The sequence below is a fragment of the Ischnura elegans genome, chromosome 7, assembly GCF_921293095.1.
Source record: "Ischnura elegans chromosome 7, ioIscEleg1.1, whole genome shotgun sequence".
In the NCBI taxonomy this organism is placed as follows: Eukaryota; Metazoa; Arthropoda; class Insecta; order Odonata; family Coenagrionidae; genus Ischnura; species Ischnura elegans.
In genome coordinates, this window is record NC_060252.1 from 28034584 (window position 1) to 28051486 (window position 16903).

At 40.0% G+C, this 16903-nt stretch overlaps 1 protein-coding gene across 1 annotated transcript in view; it reads left to right on the top strand.

The window, feature by feature from the left end:
* Nucleotides 1-1828: 1828 nt before the first annotated feature.
* The window catches only part of LOC124162737 (spondin-1), a 37349-nt gene continuing 22274 nt past the window's right edge, over nt 1829-16903 (top strand). The window contains exon 1 of the mRNA XM_046539363.1: nt 1829-2038. Coding sequence (XP_046395319.1) covers nt 1844-2038 — 195 coding nt within the window. The 5' untranslated portion in view covers nt 1829-1843. The remainder of the gene's footprint in view (nt 2039-16903) is intronic.

The window sequence follows — 16903 nt, forward strand, 5'->3', positions numbered from 1 at the left end:
TCCCCTCCCCTTACTATACTCCCCTTCCATCCTTGTTGGGTCCTCAGCCTTAATCGCTCCACTTACCCTCAAACTTGATGCTCTACCCACGCCTTGAAATAATTGTCCACATTTCTCTCCCCCTCTCTCTTTCTTTCTTTCTGCCTCTCTTCCGCCCTGTCCACAACAACTTGACTTGGCATAACTTAAATTATGGCGAACCATACCAATCGATGACGTATTCCTTTAAGTGAGTGTACGAACGTATCGTGACGTGAAATAGATTTGGAGGACTTGCGATATTTTCTATGTCCCTAGATTGGCGATCCATCCTTATTGGTACCGTTTTAATTCAAGAGAATTTGAGCTCTTCTCGTCTAATGAGTAACGAAGTACATACTAGTAATTTTCATGAAAATTTCAAAATGCGCTCTATCAATCGCACTTCATCAACTAGCGACACCATAAACAGGCTGCCCGCGCTAGAATGTCTGGAATTGCATTTGAAAGTGTTTTTTACTCGGGCTCTTGTGGAAGTAGTTGTCTAATCATAAAAAAGTTGATAACTGTAACAAGTTATTTATCTCTTTAGAAGAAAAACTGATACTGTGGTCTTAACATCATTAGAATCGCCAAAAAAATGGGCCCGTCACGGGGTTACTTTTTGAGCTTTTAGATAATGAAGTGTTCAGTTTAAGGCAATTCACCATTAGTAACCAGAAATTGACCTTACGGAAGACAGAAATAACAAGAGATATTGTTGACTTAAACATGTAAGGATTAAATTTTCCACTTCCTTAATATCTTGATTTTTATTTTTAAACTCAACGGACGTCATCTCTGGTGGCAAAACTATAATATTACTATAAATAACACAAAAAATGTTCGTTTCAGATCTCGCAGCCGCGAACCTACCTCCTTAAAGTTCGCTTAGCTGAATAAATTATCGAAAAATTAAATCAAGAACTTAACGAAAAATTAGCGCAAAATTAACGCAAGGCTTTGAGGTGTTCCTAGAAAATAATTAAAGCGTACTGGACGACATCTATTATTCTTCTGAAGAACTGATAACGAACTGCCCTGCTCACTTCATTTACTTTTTCATTGCAAATGGATAGTATCTATGTTATTTTTCATCCCTTCTTTGTTATTATATCAACATAGTTTATATTTGGCATGTTGAAATTTCAAAGTTTATTGTACCGTGGTGGCCTGACTTTGGTTTTACCGGTTTCCCGCCGTCCTTAGGGTGAATGCCGGGCCAATACCACTCCCGTACCAGTGTTTATCCCCAGTAGTGCTGAAGAGGCGTAAGCCTAAACAGCTCCACTAGGTGTTATGTTATATTATGTTATTGTTGTTACTCTTTTAAATTTGTATATTTTATGCTACCTTGTGGAAATAAACACTTGTTGAACTTGAACATAGACGTCTTCGTCCTTGTTCCACGTATTCAGCTTTAAAAACAAGGCAGAAAAGCGCTTATACTATATAAACTAGTTTACATGGTCTATGGGAAAGCGCATAAAAAACTGTCTAAGACGCTGCGCGTTCAAAAAAATTCACGTAAATTTTCCGTAAATCAAAACTGACCAAACTCATACGCTATCATATTATATAGTATCATGCTCTCCACGGTTAATCTAAAGCTAATTAACCGATCCTAAGTCGAGTTACTGACTCACGCTTTGTTCTTTTTCTTCGTACTCCTTCTTTCCTCGCCTTCTCCATTCGCCTTTTTCCTTCACCCTCAAGCCGCCGCTGTTCTTTCTCCTTGATCTCCTCTCGAAAGAGTGCTTGACCTCCTCACCCCCTCCCCCTATCCAACCACCGCCTCCCCTCATCCCCCACCCACATCTTCTGGATGCGGGGGAGGGGGTCGCGGGCTCCCCCGCTGTTGATAGTGCAGAACAAGAGCTTCCCTTGTGCGGTCATCCAGTGGCAAAAGGATCTTCGGAGGCTCGATTCACTTCGTCCCTCGTCAGCGAGAGGAAGTCATCGCCGTCTGCCCAGTTTGCAAGCAGCTGAGTCTAGGAAGGAAGAAGGGATCCCAAAACTCGTGAGTGAGATTTTATTTATTTCCCATACACCCGAAAAAAAAACTTTGGATCTTTTACATAGTGGCTAATAATATATACCGACGCACAATTACAACACCCATTCCATGGATAAATATATCCAAGGCGGAACTCGACCTCAAGACCTTAAGTATGACCATAGAGTAAGTATATAATATACTTACTCTATGGTATGACTGGGAAGGACCTTTCACTTCCGCCACCGAGGCTGGCGTATTTTAGAACATTTTCTGAGGGATTTTGCATGAAATTTATGCCTGATTGACAGCCGAGCTTATATTTCTGGAGCCAATACAATGTTACTGTATAAGGCTAGGCCTTTAGTAGGGAGTAGGGGATGAAGGCATTCACATCTTACCCCTCCAAAATGTCTGAAAGATGTAGTCGTAGGTGCACTTCCCCACAAATGACTTGCGGCGAGGGGAGGCTCTGGGGAGAAAAGCAGTCCTCCCTCTCACAAGCCCTCTCTATCCCCCCCCCCAGAAAATATTTCTGGCTATGACCTTGGTATAGTATGTATGAGTACTGGCAGGAATGTATCCAGGAAGTCGTGTTCCGGTTAGGCAGAATTTACTGCAATTCAGCCCTCCTCCTTGAGTACCAAAAGTGAACCATCCTATCGGCGCATGTATGCGTCGAGAAAGCATCAAAAACAGGATTTTATGGAGAAAATAAATTTTAATATATGTAATCAAAGGCCAATGAACTTAGTGTTCATTCCACAGACGGATCTAGGGGGGGGGGGGGTACGGGGGCACGTGCCCCCCCCCCCCCCCCAGACCCTTAAAAAAATATGCAAGATTTTTAATACGGTACCATAATCATTGCGTTCATGTTGTATTACGAGGTATCCTTGTGCCCCCCCAGAAAAAAATCTTGGATACGGCCTTGCTTGTGTCCCCCAGAAAGAAATCCTGGATCCGCGCCTGGTTCATTTGGTCTCGAGTTTGTGTCAACACGATATTTTTGGAAAACTTGGAGAAATATCGACAGGTTCTGAAGAGAGTACATACCACTATCCCTCCCCCTGATCACGTGCCTAACAAGTAGTATTGACACGTATACACATGTGGTATTTTGATGTTCTTATGCGGGAAGTACAAGCAGCCTTACGGTGAATCTACTTTAGCAACCGAATTAATGGTGCGTGTTTGATGAAAGAAAATTCCTTCCGCAAATATGGATGTGTTCAAGTGCCAGCTTTTTTTAACAGAGCAAAATTTAACGAAATGTATGTGGCTTGAAAGAAAGTTCAATCTGAGCATGTCTTCTGCAAGCCATCGCCGTTATCAAATGGCCTCCGTCGAAGGAATATTGTACGCGTAATGCGAAGAACAGCGTTGCGATTCTCCATAAATGGCTACAAGCAAACGAAGAGCATTAAACGGCCTTTTGACTTTCTGTGCGTCATGTTGATGTATTTATGCACATGTATTTAAGGGAACAGCGAACATTACATTCTACATAATACCTTGTAAGCCGTCTCAATGGTGTTTGGCAGGGAGTGAGAATACACCAACATGCATGCAATAAGCTGCGTCTTCGTAGCTATTGAAAAAACTCATGTACCATGTATGTAAGTACATGCCAGCAGGAAGTGTGGGCTCTCACCGATCATGTACTGCTCCATGCAAGTTCATTACAGCCATGCAATTAATACAGACTAATGAGTGGATCATGGGCGCAGCTAGGAATGAAGGCTAGGGGGGATTTCGGTACAACTAATACAGGGGGGAATGGAATACCTGCCAGGGTTAGCGGGAGATGCGGGGGTTCTCTCCCAGAAAATTTTTAAGATAAATGGTTCAAATCGGTGAGTTTTATGGCTTTCTGAGGGATATTTTATTAACCCTTACACTATTCTATAAGTAATATTAATGCTATTAAGTCAAATGGATTTAACTTAAAAATTTCTATGAACTCTGGGGAGGGGGGTTGAATTTATCCCTTATATAAGAAGGAACAACACACCCAAACCATAAAAGAGAAATAAAAATAAGAAAAAATATACCTACGCATTTGGTCGAAGAAGTGAGTCCAGCTATTAATTACGTTGATGGCACATCTGTTGTTACCTCTGGTTGTACTGGTATTATTTCCTTCGGCCCTTCTGATTTATTCACGCAGAATTAATCTATAGAAACATTATTTTAAAAATACTTTTTAAGATTCTTAAATTTTCATCTTCTCCAATTCGATAAAATATTTCGAACATGAAATTTCTGGGTATGTAGCTCCAACAACAATAAGCCTTTTTTAATCATCTCCGCGTATGACCATCCACCTCCAGTGACTGAAATAGGGAAGAATATTTTGTACAAAATCATCATAGGTACATCCGGGATAACACACGCTAGTTGTCGTACGGACTGAGAACTCATAAAACCTGGCCATGCCTGGCTTTTCAATATAATTTCTGAGTTGTGGGAAATTCAACAAACGCATGAATTATTTTTTGCATTATGTCTCCAGATTATTTCCCCATGATTTCTGTAGGAGGCACAGGATATCGGAAATGAAGTAATTTCCGCTGCCCCCTATTGAAAATACCTAGAAACAAACAGGTACCTGATAACGATGGAATTTCCACCCTATCTTATGGTATCCCAGCACAATGGCTGGTCATGCCGTGAGAAATTTATTCATAAAAATCCGCCGAGGGTAATACCAAATCCTACGTGGGACTGGTTATTTCATAATCAGGTTACACCGCCAAAGAAGTGTATTATTTGTCTAAGGAAATAGATTATGGGTGAGAGTTTCATATATGTAATTTCTTAGTATCTTGTAAACTCAATGTCAATATTATTGTGTGCGTAACGGTGACGATTTGTTTGTTAGCACGTGAGAGGTTCCCAAGACGCATTTTCCTCTTCGTGTATCTCGTTCGAATGATGACTAAAACTGTAGTGACGGCGTCTCCTATCGGTTAAATGCAAATCTGGAAGCATGGACGTACCCAGCGAGGGGCAGGAAATCCCTCCCCCGAGAAGCAAAAATTACATAAGTGCTTAAGAAAAATCAGTGCTGTATTGAAACGAAAGTATTAAACAAATTTTCTTTAACCCCACGAAAAATGATATGTATTAGTATAAGATATGTAACTAAAATAAAACTACTTTTTCGAGGAAATAATTTCATAAACTAATGTCACAACTTGGCTTGCCCCCCCTAGACCATAGCTTGCCCCCACCTAGATAATGGCTTGACCCCCCCCCCCCCCAGTTATGATCCTGGGTACGCCCTTGTCTGGAAGGTTACTCTTATTCCTAGTTCCAAGTTTCAAGGCCGTTTTACACGGGGCACGTAATTGCGCAGGTTAGAACTGCAACAAATACCTATTATGGCGAGCAACTGCGCGAATGCGCGAACGAAATTAGAAGGGATTATTTCGCGTCCATGCATTCTCGCGTGCGTTCTAGCTCCACCGCTTTACACGACGCAATTTTGACTCCGCCGACTCCGTGCACACGTCAGATTGCGCCCTTACTTGCCCCGTGTAAAATGGCCTTTAAGAGCTTTAAATATTGAATTGCATGTTGAAATATCTTTCGTTTTCCCAGCGAAAAATAATATCTTAGCATTTAATTTCGTTTTCAAAATTAAAAATTTGCTCATTCAAATACATATAAGGACGTGCACGGTTCACGTGGTATACTTTGGCCAATTATCTATCTTATGGGGGAGCGTGGTTACCTAGTGGTTAGAGCGCTTAGCTGCCGAGCCCCGGGTTCAAATCCAAGGTGAAGCTTTCGGAAACACAAGAAAGAATACTCGAAGTGCGAGGTAGTCTAGGGAAAGGAACCATGAATGTTTGATGTTCATTCGCCTATGGCTTTGCTGGGGTCGAGCTCTACCCTGGCATATCCAAACCAACCTTTGGGTTGAATTACTGATTGTAACGAATTAACGATCAATCCTCCCCAGCCTCCCCACCGTGTTGTAGCCACTTGATGGTATGTGCTGAAATAAGAAATCCACTCACCTCTAGGTCCTTAGGGTGAAATTTCAGCTCAGTGTTTTTAGGGAAACGCCGTAAAGAGTAGTCGTAAAATTTTAAGAACGGCTAGCGTATTTTTTCCGTGATTTTATTAAGTTTACCGTTGATACATTTGTTACTTTGACATTTTAAAGACATCAAGTTTTTTTCCTCTTTAAGTGCCCTTAATTTTTTGTACATTGTGTACACATGGTGTTTCAGGAAGAATTTGCAACACTTCTGAAGGTGGTAGGGGACACAATTCGAGCATTTATTGCCCATAAACATGGGATCGCAAAAACTTTGTCACTAAGCTATGGCAACGTACACATGTTTTTGGATGCACACTGCAGTGATCACAAAAAACTGTTTTTCTTGGGTATTCAGCCTTTTCGACATTTAATTTAATACTCTGGATTTTTAAGGACAGTAAATAATTAGTATTAGACGAAAATGTACGCTTGTAATTATCTGAAACAATTGATCCCCAAAATGGGTGAGGTTGTACTCTTGATACTCGCTAAAAGCACTAGTTTGATCAAGCTCATAGATTAATAGTTTCCAATTTTATTTATGCTTCCTATAAAAATATTTCCAGGTATGGAAACGCTTTAGTAATCGTGGGAATTATTTTGCTGGAAATTTTTTTTTCTTCATTGTTTCGGATCTAAACCATGGTTAGCTGCTTTCTCATGCGTGATATCCATTAGGCAGAAAGTACAGCTTTACGATGGGTTCGGTTTACAATGGATTCGGCACACGATCTGGGGCCGTATTCTGTAACTCCAAACCGATCGGTGCGGCACCGATTCGTCGGGTGCGACGTCACACCGACTCCCGTTAAGAAGTCGTGTGATTCTGTACGAACCCGGTCGGTGCGGCACCGACGAGAGGACGGGAGATCGTCGGTAGCCGTACCGACAGCTAAGAGGTGTCGGTACGGCCACCGACTAGTGGGTTTCATGAATTCCCCGGTGCGCATTGTACGTTTTATTTTGTTTTTACCTCATCACCGAGTAAATAATGAGGTTTTCTCCAATGTTATCTTTTTCTGCCCCTTCGAATACGCCTCTATAATTCACTGTGTCATCATCTATATTAATTACCTTGACAGAAATATAAGATAATGGTTAATAAAAATGAGGTTTGCTAACATATAATGACTCTCTCATTTATGTTACCGCACTTTCACTCGCTTGTAATAGGCTTTATTTCTCTCTATCATCATTTACTTGCTCCTTTGACATAAAAAAGATATTTTTGATTAAATATGAGTTTTGCCGCAATGTTATCACTTTATCTCACTATGAATAGGCAACTATTATTTCACTCAATCATCATTTGGCGTTTCTCTCGGCATAGAAATAAGATCTTTTTATTTAAGTATGAAGTTTGCCACAACGGTATCAGTTTCTTTCATTTTTAACGGGCAACTATATTTAATTTCATCGTCAGCCATTGATTCCCTTGACGATAAAAGAAGATATTTGTTAATAAGTATGAGGTTTACCGAAATATTATCATTTTCTCTCACTTGGAATGCGCAACTTATACATATGTATTTCACCCAATCACAATTTATTTACTTCCTCGTCATTACACTTCTTTTAATTGCACCCAGCTCCATATTTTTATAGCAATTTCCTAACTTGTTCCTCTAATATTACATTTGCATTTGAATCCTACGTTCACGTTCCATGGTATGCTATTTTCGTCTGCTACGGTGCCAATGGCATAATCTTCCGTTGATAACATTTATACGGAACTTACTTAATGACAACTATATTACCAAATCATGAATAAATAGCATTATACGGAACCAATATTTAAAAAAAGAAACTACGATCTCAAGGATAGTTTCAATAATTCATTCCAGCAACAACAATCTCCATCACATACAAACTTTATTGTGATGTTGTAATATTGTTTCCTTCGATTCTGTAGGTACAGCATTACTACCACACATTATATAAGCATTGTTAACAACTTATCCAATATCGTTTATCTTAATCTAGCAATAAGTCGTAATTTCCGCAAATAAAAAGATTGAGAATGATGACAACAAACTGTGCCAATGAGTCTTCACTTGTTTTTACCCTTCTTTCATTGGTGGAGACACGTGAAACTTCGGATATATTCGGATTTTCCCTGTTTGGGAAGGAAGGGGAACCGTACCGACTGGTTTGAAACCGACGACCTTACAGAATCGCTGAAAGTGTCGTCGTCGGTGCGGAATCCGTTGTCGGTACGGTTTGATGTCCAGTCGGTGGGCTTGAAAGGGAAACCGACCGGTGCGGCACCGACGAAATACAGAATACGGCCCCTGAGCTGCTTTTGCTTTTTCGTCAGCCTTCATTTTTTCACTGGTAGGATTCAACAAAAATTTTTATGACCAATATAGAGGGTTATAAAAGGCAAATTTGGAGAAGGATTTTGTTAATGGATGGCAGGAGGCCAAATATGTTCATCCCATTATGATTATATCCAAAATAGGAGTCAGCGCAACCGAGGTATAATCAAAGAACAAAATTGCGTTTTAAGCATCTTCAAATAATTGTCATTTTTTAGAAGTTGCTTTAATTGAGATTCACCAAAAATGACAAAAACAATTAAGTTAATTAATTAGTATTCTACTTCCTCACTTACTTTAAGATGAGGTCTTCTACATTGAGGATTTGCTATAGTTTTAGATTTGACTGTTATCTAGTGGAAAGTAATTTGCCTTTAGGATAGAACTAGTGCATCACTGAATTCATATTTAATCAAAGACGTTTAGAGAACCAAAAAAAAACTGACGAGGGCTCAATAGAAGTTAATTTTTTTAATTTTTTAATAAGCTACATCGGTCGTAATTAACAAAGAAAAGAGTGTAAATAATTTTTAATTGATGAGAGAAATGTAAAATGTCCGAGAGTGACATTTCGTCACATTTCATAAAATGATGTAAAAAGTAGGCTACAGGAATTTTGCCTTGTGCCACGATCTATTCGCCGAAGGGAAAAACTTGTTGCCCCTATAAAAAGGCGTACTCTACATATCTGCTTGATGGCCTAGTAAATTACCAACTTCATTCACACAGCAGCAGTAAATTATTATCTTGCAGCCAGATAGCAAAATATAATTGTTAGAGTATTTTGGGGTTGGTGATCGGGGTTCAAGCAGTTTCAGGGTCACCCAGAGGAAATTCCTTGAAATATGCTCTGTTTCGCCATGTTCACCGTGAATATTGAGGCATTCTTAAAATTGATGTACGAGTTAAAAAATTAAAAATCTATTGTTAGGCTCTCCCGGCAGATACTTTTGGCGTTTTCTAGGGTTTATTAAAACCAGAGGATGTTGCAAATGTATATTCTAATACCATATTTTTCATGATACCCTCACCCGAAACGTTACCATGGTTACCATTCAATGATTCACCGGAGTCTTTTAGTGCTCTTCATGTAGGGTGATATAGCCAGGATATAGATATATGATCTTAACCTCCGCCGAGAGCTGTGTTTCCCTACCCCATTTACCTCAATGCGCTTGAGTATCATTGCCATTGGTGTAATATCAGTGCGTTAATCCTACTGCAAACGTACTAAATAGCAGCTTGATTGGAGGTTAAGAAAACAACAATACTAGCATCGCTTTGCTTATTTCGAGGAATGGGCCTAAAAACGCAAGCGATCGGGTATGAAATGGACGAGCAAAGTCCCCATTCCTCAGTAGTAGGTCCAGCTTTATCACCCTCTCCTATACATTCAACCTCATTTCCTATTCCTTGGATCCCAGTCGAGTCGGGAGAAATGTGTGGGTTGGCAAATTTACATTCGGCCAAGGCCAATAAAATTCATCTAACCTAAACCCAGTTCCAGGAAATATCATATGTCCCTGAATTACTTGATGTGAGTAAAACGGTTTAAACTCTAATTTCTTCGTGAAATACTCGTGCATTTTTAATTGACGAAAGAAGAACATTTTTCATTTAAATTTTATATGAAAATCTCATGCTTTTCCAAACATTCTTTGTAATTTTAAAAATTGCCGATGATAAGCATCGTAGAATGTGTGAATTCTTACGTTGCCTTTTTTACCTTACCTTTCATGTTCAGCTTATTTTCCCGATACAGATAATAATTTTTAATTACTCAATTTCACGATTTGAGAAAAAATACAGCATTGAAAAAAGATAATAATGCATGCATTGAGAAATTAGGATGTCCAAGTCAGGAGGGGCAACCTCGTATCTCATGCCTTACTATACCAGCACCAGCTTAGTCAGCTTCGCTAATTGGTAATCCCAAAATTGCCCTCTTCTCTGTCAAGCTCTATATTTATCTAGTGCCCTTATTAGCTTAACTTATCTATTTGACCCTTGTCACGCGCCCCTCCTGAGTGGAACACCACAGCAGCCGTTAATTTGATCCACTGCTTCTATGATATCTCGCGCTCCAGCATAGCATGTCGGGTTATGCCAAAGTGACCTTATACAAGACCCAGCGCAAACGTTTTGGTTGGCAACAGGGTGGTTTCCTATTATTTTTTATTGCCTAAATCGAAAGATTCTGGCCTTTTTCAAATGAGGTTAAAATTGACCATTGCCATTCGTTTAATGTGGGATTTCCAAAACCAAATAATTTGTATATTATGAAAACCCTTATGGTAGGTAACGAATAGCAATCAATGCATTTCGTTTTCTTTGATGAAGTAAACTACCCTATTTAACACCTGTTCGGGGGTGAAGATTTCCCAAGGTATGGGCTGCCATAATTGCGCAGATACGATGCATTTTGTGTGCATCACAGCTGTACATACATTATCGATCATTTTGCATTGAACCCATTATAATGGAGTGATGATCTCGGTACGCTGCGCTGGTTTAATCTGAAGACATACCAGGATCTCCTGATATGGCTGACGTCAATGCATCTTAAATGGAAAATGGGCAAAATTTGAACTTATTACCAGGATTTCTTGAGGTGCTTTAATTTAAAAAGAATTAATGCAGTTCAATGGAACGCAAGGGTATGGAGATCCGGGGAAAACTGCTTCTCTACCTCACCTATCCTCACCCCCCTCCTCCCACACCGAAACGAAAAATGTGTGACAACTAGTACATCACCGGAGGGGGTATTTCATACCCACATCCCCGCCCGATATCACGGCCTATTAGTAGATCCTACCCTCTTCCTCACCCCCCAATACGTATAATTTCGCTCGCTACTCGTAATGTTCGCCACTGAGGGATCCAAAAATAAATAATTTCACGCATAACTATTTCAAAATGATAATTTTGCTAACATAAACGACATATAGCACGATAAAAAATCAAAGCGTGGGTACAGAGACTGGATCATTAAGTCTTTATAAGTTTAAGTTGAAACTTTTTCTGGCTATTTAAGCTGATCGTAGCGCAGATTTCAAGTAACTTGTACGTGATTTGACTTCAATTTCAACTTTCATTTGCTGATTACTCACCAACTATCTTCTATGCTATACGTGGCACAATGCGGTGAAAGTTCTGAATATTTTAAAGATAAAATATCTGAATTTTCAAAGAATTGAAACCATTAACCAGTACAAGATACAGGAAAAAACTCAGGGAGGGGGCGCAAAATATATCTTGAGCTATCACTTTTATTGTAATGAAAACTCATCAATTTACATGCAAAGTTTAAGAAAATTTTATTTAAACGGATCATACACATTTACAAGATAATGCCATCCTATAGTAAATAGCTACAATTATGGTTATGCAATGTTATGCTATGCGGACGGCCCCGCAAGGGGGACCCCTTCCGCGTCCCACTGATTGAAACGTTGAGAAAGTCGTCGTGACAACGAAACGAGACCCGCTAAAATAAATTCACCGGAAACAATGCTGTTTTTTCCAAAACTAATATTCAGAAATTAGTTCCGCGACGAGCATAAATTTTCTTTTAATTTACATCCTTATGGCATATCGAATATTATATTAGTATTTTGTCGAGAGAGCATACATATTCTTGAGTTAATCGGCATTTTTCATGTGCTTGGACTAGTATCACGCACCTGTGCAAAAACCTGTGTTTTCAAATGCAAATTCCAGAAAATATAGCGAGCAATGCATATTTTTGTGCCCGACAAACGATGAGATATAATTACAAGAGCATATTTTGAACCTTGCATGAAAGTGATATGTACTTCGTTTCAATTAAGGACTGCTATTTTCAAATAATGTAAGGCATGTTAAACGAACCGCATGAAAAATAATTAATTACAGCCAAACTAAGGCCCATTCAATTCACCACTACCAATTCCTAGAAGCGTTCGGCATTATAAGTATCATAAAACATAAGGTATAGGAAAAGGCGTAGCAAAGGCGAGCCTGAACTAACACGGGGATATGTTGGGAAATGTTGAGGTCAAGGTAAATGTTGACCAGAGTACTCTCAGTTGCACTGAAAATTTCAAGATGATGGCATAATAAATTGCGAGTGAAGCCTTTGGAAATCCCTAGGTAATCAAAATGCTGTAAGGGTGACGTGTCCCAAAGAAAGAAAATGGCCCTCCAACCCGGTGAAATTCACACGCCTGTGGCTTAGCACGGGATGAGCTCTACCCTCACGTAGCCAAACCAACCTCCGCTCCGGCTTGAATCACCGAGTGAGTGAGCTCAATGAAGACGAGTGATACATCATACATCACGAAAAATGGGCGGTCAAGCGGGAGTGATGTGAGGTGCAGCGGCGCAGCGGGGGGGGGGGGGGGGGTTTGGGGGATTAAACCCCCCCCCCCCAGAGCTCTGTGAAATATTTAAGTTCAATCCACTTTACTTAATTAGATTGACATTACTAATAGAATAGTGTAAGGATTAATAAAATATCCCTCAGAGAGGCATAAAACTCACCATTTTGAACCATTTATATTATAATTCCGCAATTTACTAATTTCGCACTTATCGCTTATCCTGGTGGGTATTCCATACCCCCACACACCCCGGTATTAGTTGCACCTAAACCCCCCCCCCCCCCCCCAGCCTTGATTCCTAGCTGCGCCCCTGGTGAGGTGCACTTGATCCTGGGTTCGTCAGTGGTTTGGGAAGAGAATTTTCCCCGCGAGAGCCCTTCGCCCGTCTTCTCGCGGTCATCGTCTCGCTGTGTCCGCCCACCCACGCTATGGGTCGCGTGCCGGCTGTGACACGCGTATAACCCACCAATCATCCCGCCCCCTCTCCCCTCGCCCCACTTTTCGGTACGTCACGACAGTCCTTCCGTCTGGACGCTTCGCTTTCGTGCGTCATTTGACTCTCAGGCTGGACTCACCATCAGTAGACTGCTGCCGCGGGTTGTGGGCGCTTGACTCGCAGCCGTGCGCCTCCTCCACGAAGTGGCTCATGTGTTTCGTCAACAAGACCACGAATATCTGCAAGGTCATGCCCCTTCCCTCAGGCAGGATAGGAACGAATTAGATGAATTACTAAAATGCATCTTCCCCGGCGCATTGGTAGATGGAGGTAGTATGTGGTGGTCGCTGTAATTTGTAGATTTGAAGATAATAGATTTGTTGAAAAGGAGGTGAATTTTACGGTGGCTCTGTAATGTAATTTCAACAAAACTATAAAAGCGCTTTGTTAGTATTTTAAAATTATTTGCTTGAAAAAAATATTTTATTTACATTATTCTTATACTAATATCATTTTTCGTGGTTTTAAAGAAAATTTGTTGAAAACTTTCGTTTCAATCCAGTCCTGATTTTCCTTGAAGACTTTTGCGATCTTTGCTTCAAGGGGGGCAGCTGCCCCGCCCAGCTCCTCGCTGGATACGCCCATGTTTTTCGGTGCGAATTATTTTGTAAAACTTACGTTGTCATCTTGTAATTTTCATGGTATATTAAAAAGAACCTTTCCGATTCATGCCTGTTTCTCAAATATTAAAATTTTGCGCCTGAGAAAATTCTGAGTCAAAATTTTCAAATTTGAAGTACCTACAGAAAATATTGAAAATAAATTTTTCAATATACAATGAAAATTTCAAAAAGATAAACTACATTATAAACAAGTAATTCGCGGCGAAAGAGGGCCTATCGAGCGGGAGTGATACTTATGGGAGCGTTCTCAAATATTACCGTTTGACGAGATAATTATCAGGGAAGGCTCCAGTGATAGAGCTCCTCATCGCTCTTTATTCTTCCTGCCAAGCACATTCCTCTAACTGTACATGATGAAACTCATTTCATAAAAATCGTAAAAACAATCAGAGCTAAAAGATATTGAAGGGCAACTGTAACGGCCATTTTATTCGGGGAACGTAATTGCGCTGAATTTATTTCTCAATATGTCGTGAAATTGCGCGAATGCACGAACGAAATTAGAAAATGGGCCATTTTGTTATCTCACGTCCACGCATTCTCGCATGTGTTCTAGCAGTTCTTTACAAGATGCAATTCGGACTGCGCCTTCGCACAAACGTCAGATTGTGCAAGTGCATGACCCATGTGAGACGGTCATGACGCTATCGTCAGTGGAATGAGAGTTATTCAGCTAGAAGCTATAATAATGGAAAAAAGAATGGCGGAAATGATGGCATGATGCCGTTTATAAGATCAAAGCAACGGATTGGCAGATCAAACTTCTACTTCATACATATATCTTGGCAATTTCACAAGCGTAAGTTTTAAATAGTAACATGTCAGTGAAAAAAAACTGCCCACGCACATATCCTCTAGTAGATATCACTTCAGCCGTCAATTGCCCCTTCCAAATACCTGTAAGATCCCACTCTATTTCTCTAACTCTTATCGGCAAATCTTATTCAACCCATCGGAATCTCCATCTTTTGATATTTACAAAGAGGGCATGTTTACCGCTTTTCCCGTATTGAAGGATTTTAACTGCTGAAGAAGCAAACAAGAGGAAATGGTTTTCGATAGTGATTCTTCCCCAGATGCTCTCCAAGGCCATTGCTGGGTGTGTCCAGTCAAAATAAAATTTCCATTTTCCACTGCATCACGAGTATGAATGCCTTCTTCGCTTTAAGGTTCGTGAGTTTTTCAAATTGAGCATTCTTTTCCAGAATCAACAGCCATAATTGAGGGACAATGACTAGGTATACTTGGGGCGACGACTTTCATTTCGCCATCGACGATATTTACCATTTTCTCACCGAATATTAAGATAGAAAATATTTTATCATACACTATAAAAATATTTCGTAGTTTTTCCACCGCTCGTGATCATTTTTAACGAAACACAGGGAAACTTTATTTATTTAATAGGTATATTTGCATAAGTGTTATTGATTTAATATACCTATTACATTATATTCAATGTTTTGTAGAAATGGGATGCAACGTAGCACATAGTATGAAGGTTCAAATCACAGTCACTAAACATAGACACAAAAAAAGGAAACACTCACACGAAAAATACAACTGGGAGACTTTCGTAGCTGTAGCCACTTCTTCAGCCAAGGAGAAAATGAGTAGGGAAGGAGTGTGTTTGAAAAATGATCACGATCATATAATTTATTAAATAGGTGTTCGAACCAGCTCCAATCATAATCATACATAGGTAGAGGTAAAGTTGGTCTTAAGTTTGCTTTTTGCAGTCGATTTCGAAAGCTCCAAGACAACCCTTTTAATTGAAGGCAAATATGACACAGAAAAAACGGGATAAGTATAAGTGCGTTCACTCGCAGCGTATTTATTAAGCTGTGGTGATGACTAAAAAATGCTTTTGCAAGTTGCTAATAATGACAATAGAACAATAGAGTCCAAATTAAGGCAGTTTTATTCAAATGCGTCGCGGCGCGCCATCATTTGTGTTCAGTAGTTAATTTTACCTTGCCCGGCTTCTCAGCCATTGATAGAGGCTAAGTTGTTGGATGAGTAATAGCAAAGCAAATAAGCGCAAAGTGCACAAGAACTATACATAAACTTTTCTCGAGATTCCGCGCGGGTAAGACTTTGTAATAGCGCCGACGTTTCGGGTACCGACTCGTTACCCATTCTCACAGCTACTGAATGAATATTTTAAAATATTACCCGAAACGTCGGCGCTCTTACCCGAGAAAAGTTAATATATATTCTGTTCTCCGGGAAAGTGTGACATGCACAAGAACTGTTCTTTCGCGTATTTTTTTCCATTATATAAAGTTTGCAGTATCGGTTCGACCGGGTAAGGCGGTGTAGGGGGTTTCGGCGTCCCCCGAAATCAGGAAATTAAATAAATAATCAAATACCGATGTGTGGATTAGTTTAATGAACCATCCGCGCGGGTACGGCATACAGTGATGAAATCGTACTTCCTCTTCTTTTTATTTTGCATTCATTTTAATTGATGACTATATCACGGAGTGCCGCTCTTTAAAATTACTCAATCTGACGTTATATTGACGGAGGCCTCCAAATATGTGATCTACATTCGCCACTGCCACCGAGAAGATTAAGAATGTAGGTTTGTGACGGCGCGATCCCATGCAAATACTTTACGCGGACGTAGCTAAAAAAACGTTTTTCCGTCATGGACATCTATTGAGGTGAAGAGGCAAAATTAAGGCTCTGGTCAATTGATCGGTGTTCATTCCGAAAAGTATATTGCGATTGGTTAGCAAAGCGATCGGCATTTTTTGGTGTTTGAAAATTTTCATTCTGATGGTGATATGAACAGGGGTGCCGACTTAAAAAAAATATTGGGGGGCCCAAACCGGGGATCTTGCCCCGGGAAATATTATAAGTAGTGAGTTTTAAGTTTTTTGATTAAGCATTTTAGAAGCGTATGATCAACTTTAGAGCCCTGATAACTAGAATCTCCATATCTGGACACTTCGGGGAAAATCAGCAAGCCTGACACATTTTTTCCTCACACCCATAACGAATTTTTGAGGGGGCTCGGGCCCCCTCAAGC